Raw genomic sequence first — 6,193 nt, forward strand, 5'->3', positions numbered from 1 at the left:
CACCCCAGTGGGGACCCCCACACTGAAGGTGCAGTGGCCAGCCTGAAAACAGCCATCAGTCCCTCACCCAGGCTGACCAAGCACCCCAGGAGGGACCCCACCCTGAAGGGGCTGTGGCCAGCCTGCAAACAGCCATCAGCCCCTCACCCAGGCTGGCCAGGCACTCCTATATAATAAAAGGGTAATATGCAAATTGACCCTAACAGCAGAACGACTGGGAATGACTGGTCACTATGACACACACTGACCACCAGGGGGCAGATGCTCAATGCAGAAGCTGTCCCCTGGTGGTCAGTGTGCTCCCACAGGGGGAGCTCTGCTCGGCCACAAGCCAGGCTGATGGCTGCCAGCACAGCAGTGGTGGCGGGAGCCTCTCCTGCCTCCTCAGCAGCATTAAGAATGTCCAACTGCAGCTTAGGTCTGCTCCCTGCTGGTAAGTGGACATCCCCCGAGGGCTGCCAGGCTGCCAGAGGGATGTCTGACTGCCAGCTTGGGCCCAATCCCCCAGGGACATCCTCTGAGGGGTCCCAGACTGCAAGAGGGCATAGACCGGGCTGAGGGACCCCCCCACCCCCCGAGTGCACACATTTTTGTGCACTGGGCCTCTGGTATATATATAAATCTTTATTGTTGAGAGTATTACAGATGCTCCCCTCTTTTTTCCCCATTGTTCCCTTCCATCTGGTTCCCACCCCACCACACCCCAGACCTTTACCACCTTATTGTATGTGTCCATATGTAATGTATTTATGCATATAAGATCTTTGATTGATTTCTTCCCACTCCCCCTCCCTTGCTTCCTCTGAGATCCATCAGGCCGTTTCATGTTTCCATGCCTCTTGTTTGATTTTATTCCTCAGTTTATTTTGTTCATTAGATTCCTTGCTTATTTTTATTTTTAGATTCAATTGTTGATAATATGTACTTATTGCCATTTTATTTTTCATATTTTTTATCTTTTTTTCCTTCTTCCTCTTCTTAAAGAATACCCTTCAACATTTCATGTAATACTGGTTTGGTGGTGATGAACTCCTTTAGCTCTTTCTTCTCTGTGTAGCTCTTTATCTGACCTTCAATTCTAAATGAGAGCTTTGCTTGCTGACCAGTGTGGCTCAGTGGTTGAGTGTTGACCTATGAGCCAGGAGGTCATGATGGTTCAATCGGTCAGGGCATATATCCTGGTTGTGGGCTTGGTCCCCAGTGTGGGGCGTGCAGGAGGTAGCCGACCAATGATTCTCATCATTGGTATTTCTATCTCTCTATCTGCCTTCCTCTCTGAAATCAATAAAAAATATATTTAAATGAGAGCTTTGCTGGATAAAGTAATCTTGGTTTTAGGTCCTTGTTACTCATCACTTTGAGTGTTTCTTGCCACTCCCTTCTGGCCTGCAAAATTTCTGTTGAGAAATCAGTTCACTGTCTTATAGGCACTCCCTTGTAGGTAACTAACTGCTTTTCTCTTGCTGCTTTTAAGATTCTCTCTTTGTCTTTAACATTTGGCATTTTAATTATGTTATGTCTTCATGTAGGCCTTCTTGGGTTCCTCTTGTTTGGGACTCTCTGTGCTTCCTGAACTTGTAAATCTATTTCTTTCACCAGGTAGGGGAAGTTTTCTGTCATTTCTTCAAAAAGGTTTTCAGTATCTTGCACTCTCTCTTCTCCTTCTGACACCCCCATAATGTGAATATTGGTACACTTGAAGTCTCAGGGGCTCCTTATACTCTCTTCATATTTTTGGATTCTTTTTTCTTTTTGCTCTTATGATTGGGTGTTTTTTACTTCCTTATATTCCAAATCACTGATTTGATTCTCAGAAACCTCTAGTCTACTGTTGAATCCATGTAAATTATTCATTTCTAAAAAATATATTTTATTGATGTCAGAGAGGAAGGGAAAAGGATAGAGAGATAGAAACATCAATGATTAGAATCATTAATTGGCTGCCTCCTGCACACCCCCTTCTGGGGATTGAGCCCACAACCTGGACATGTGCCCTTGACTGGAATCAGATCTGGGACCCTTCAGTCCGCAGGCTGATGCTCTATCCACTGAGCCAAACCAGCCAGGGCACGTAAATTACTCTTTATTTCAGTTATTATATGCTTAATTTCTGACTGATCCTTTTTCATGTCTTTGATGTTCTCACTAAGTCCCTTGAAACTCTTATTAAGATCCTTGAGCATCCTTATAACCATTGTTTTGAACTCTGTATCTAGTAGTTTAGTTGCTTCCATTTCATTTAGTACTTTTTCTGGAGATTTCCTCTGTTCTTTCATTTGTGACATGTTTCTTTGTCTCTGCATTTTGGCTGCTTCCCTGTGTTTATTTCTATGTATTATTTAGAGCTGTTATGTCTCCTGGAATTGGTAGTGTGGTCTTGTGTAGTAGGTGTCCTGTAGGGCCCAGCAGCTCACCCTCCACAGTCACCTGAGCCTGGTACTCTAGGTGTATCCCTGTGTGGGCTGTGTGCAGTCTTATTGTAGTTGAGCCTTGATTGCTGTTAGTGTCACTGGGAAGAATTGACCTCCAGGCCAATTGTCTATGAGGACCAGCTGCAACTACAGTGGAAGAGCTTCTGTGCAAGAGACACCCCTATGGAGTAGGACTTGCTTCATGGGGCTTTGGTGCTCACTGAGTCTGCCCCTTGAGTGTGTTATGGTGGATGTGTAGGGTTGTAATCTGGTATGGTCTGAAGCTGTCCACCTGGTGCACTGGCTTTGGGGCCTCCTGGGAGGTGCAAAGTCAGCCACTGCCTGGGGCCACCTGGTAGGAGCTACAGAGTGATCTGTACGTGGTTGCTACTTGTATTGGGCTTGGAACTGCATAGGCAAGGCCAAACTGTGAAATAAGGCAGGCTGATGCTAGTGTCGGGTCTTGGGCCTCTTATTGATAGGTTTGGGGCATGCTGATTCCAGCTGCAGCTTGTTTGGGAGATTTTAGGAAAGCCTGAGGCCTGATCCAGGACAGGCCATTCATATGAAAAAGCTGCTGCAAACAGCTTGGGTGGATCTGCAAATTGGGTGAGGTGGAGTCTTAGGGAATCTCTAGGGCGGAGTGAACAGCCTCAGATATGGCATCTGCGAGTCAGTTCTATGATGGGGGAAGTCTCAGCATAGGAACAATAAACCCTGTGAGCACCTCTATCTGGGAGAAAGCCTCCCCTAAGTTCTTGCCCCAATGCCAGACAATCCAGTTTCTCCCTATATGTCTCTGGATGCCCCCAAGCTGCTGCCTCAGTTCTGGAGCTCAGAGGGAATGAGTCTGAGTAAGTGCATGTGCTGGCCCTTTAAGAGGAACTGCTGGGACTCTGGCAGCCTCTTTGTCATTCAGTCACAGTCCCAGCTGGTTTGTATAGCCTGAAGTTAAGGGGACTTCTCTTCCCAGATCTGGGATCCTTGGCTGAGGGGGTCTGGTGTGGGTGGCCTCCGCAGCCAAGATATCCTTCCCAATTAGAAACACCACACGTAGGTTTCGGACCAGTCTGTCCTGCGCCTCCAACACTCCTACCAGTCTCAATGGGCTTTCTTCTTTAATTCTCTAGTTGTAGGACTTCCATTCAGTAAGACTTCAGGCAGTTCTGAATGACGGTTGTTCTGTATTTTAGTTATAATTATGATGTGGTTGTGGGAGGTGGTGAGTACTGTGTTTATCTACACTGACATCTTGGTTCCTTCTATATATTTTTAATAGACTATATTTTTTAGTAGTAAGAGTTCCCATATTCCCTGAACTCAATACAATATACAGATGATGTATTATAGAAGTGTGCATCTGAAATCTATATAAATTTATTAACCAATGTAACCCCAATAAATTCAATAATTTTTTTAAATTCTGGTATTCTTTTACAACTTTGTCTTCTCTGGATTCCCCCCAAGGTCCCTAATCCCTTTTATTCTCATATTGTGACATGCTTTTATGTAGTAACACAGAGAGGAAAAGCTAATAGAAGCTGAGATTAATTTTATTTTTCTTTTAAACAGAAGAAAGGAAAATGGTGGGGTTACATATTTATATTATAAATATCTATAAATACAGAGCGATAGGCTAAGTCTTCCAAATAAATAAATAAATATTGCCACATGCTTCAAGACATAGGAAATTGTGGGGGCTACCTTGGCACTGCCAAAGAGAAACCCCCCTAATAGATGGTATTGAGTTTGTGAGATTATAACCAGTTTTCTACTAAAGTCCTTCGGGAATTTTCCATCAGTATTGGGGAGCTTTCAATAGTTTTTATACAGTATAATAGCTCCAACAGAAAATGAAAACTATATAAAGAGAATATCTGCCATGCACTGCTACATAGTATTATAGTTTTGGTGCTTCATAAAAGGAACTATTTCTTCAAGTTCAGCTTAAAACCATTAGGCAAAAACAGTTGTCCAATGTTTCTCTCATAAGTAAAAAGAACGGATGTTTTTAAGGTTGGGTACATGATAGCAGTGGGGGGAAGGGGTGGCTGGGAAGAAGCTGTTAAGTCTGCTTGTTAATATTTTGCTCTTGGGGGGAACCATTTAAGTAGAGGTAGGAAAATGGGGCCCCGCTGTAGGAAGACCCTACGTTGCCGGGTAAGGCTAGGGTGAGGACTGAGCAGCCGTCCCACTGTCTGGTGCTCCTCAGCTGTGAGGTTTGGTTTTCCCCATGGTAGTATTGGGGCTCCTTGGCCTGAAAACTGTCTTCATTTAATGCCCCCCATTTCCCAAGTGGATTAAGACCCAGACTGGTCAGCCTGGGAGTGTTTTAACCAGCCCCCAGCCACTGCTGTGGGGTGGTAGAGATCGTATGAAGAGCTGGCAGTGTGGTCTTTTCCTAACTCCTTCACTGAGGTGCCCTGGCTATTGGACTTCCCTTCCCCCAAGTCCTTGATGCCACTTCACTCAGAGGGCAGAATTTACCAGAATACAGAGAACCTAGCCCAGGGCAGCCCCATTGTCTCAGGACCCCTCCCCAGTGACATTTTTATAATCCATCCAGAATGGATTGCCCCTGGACCTGAAAGTAGAGGCTTGATGAAATGCCTCTTAGGAGAGTTTGAATTTATTTCCATTTTGAAAAACAAATCCTAGCAGGCTAGATTTTCTGGAGCCGGTACCAGGGCTCTTCCTCAGGCCCAGTTCATTAGAGCCAAAGAGCAGGCCAGAGGCCAGGCTGTGCCTGGGAGCGGAGCAGTGTGCTTCTCGGCCCTCTGGCTCTGGCTGCTTAGAGAGCATGGCCAGGGGCGCCCTGCCCCGGGCAGCTGGAGTTTTCTAGCTTGATTTCTGCCTCAGTTCTCTGAGCATTCTGGTGAGGTTCTGACCGGCTTCCACCCATCTTTTTGACAGCTGTTCTCCAAAGATGCTCAAGGAAGAACAAAGACTTGAGATTAGGGTTCCCATTCGTTTGCCCAGTTCGACTGTTACTGCCCTGCCTGGGTCAAGGTTACAAATTCGAATGCCAACAGGGCCAAGGTAACAAATGCAAGGGACAGAGGAGAAGACTGCGGGCATTGACTCTTCCTTCACCTGCAGAGCCGTGAGCTCACTAAATTGTAGCTTTGATTTTAGCGCTAAACTGATTAAGAAGAGAGGCGTCTATATGGAAGGAAAACAAGAGAAGGGAAAAATCCTTTCTCTCCACGGTGAAGCGGAAATTTCGATTTTACCTAAGGGGCTGAATTCAGAAAGGTGGTTTAGGTGGGTCGAGGAAGGCAGCGAAACCCCTTTTCTCAGGCCTCGAAGGCAGGTTCTCAGGGGCTTTCCTAGGGAAGGAAATGGAGAGAAGCGGCTAATTGCACACATCATCACCCCACCTCCCCTTCCTTGGCGTGTACAGGGGGCTGTCCCTTGCAGTGGTTCTCAACCTTCCTAATGCCCCGACCCTTTAATACAGTTCCTCATGTTGTGGTGACCCCCACTTTCATTGTTACAAATTGAACATAATTAAAGCATAGTGATTAATCACAAAAACAATGTGTAACTATATATGTGTTTTCCGATGGTCTTAGGCGACCCCTGTGAAAGGGTCGTTCGACCCACAGGTTGAGAACCGCTGCTTTAAAGGCTGCGTGCGTTTCTGAAAGGTACAAGAAGCATTCCTTTGCGGGTCCTAGGTGAACCTGGGGGCGGCGCGTGCGAGTTCACCCTGTTGCTGCTCCGCACCACCCCGAGCGGGTCGTGGGCCGCCACGCTGTTGTCCTCGGCGCTGCTCAGCT

The 6,193-nt window shown here is 46.2% G+C and overlaps 1 protein-coding gene across 1 annotated transcript in view; it reads right to left on the reverse strand.

The window, feature by feature from the left end:
• Positions 1-5,981: 5,981 nt before the first annotated feature.
• FGF23 (fibroblast growth factor 23) overlaps positions 5,982-6,193 on the reverse strand; it is an 8,060-nt gene continuing 7,848 nt past the window's right edge. The window contains exon 4 of the mRNA XM_014548333.1: positions 5,982-6,191. Coding sequence (XP_014403819.1) covers positions 6,036-6,191 — 156 coding nt within the window. The 3' untranslated portion in view covers positions 5,982-6,035. The remainder of the gene's footprint in view (positions 6,192-6,193) is intronic.

Source organism: Myotis brandtii, unplaced genomic scaffold, assembly GCF_000412655.1.
Source record: "Myotis brandtii unplaced genomic scaffold, ASM41265v1 scaffold504, whole genome shotgun sequence".
NCBI classification, from domain to species: domain Eukaryota; kingdom Metazoa; phylum Chordata; class Mammalia; order Chiroptera; family Vespertilionidae; genus Myotis; species Myotis brandtii.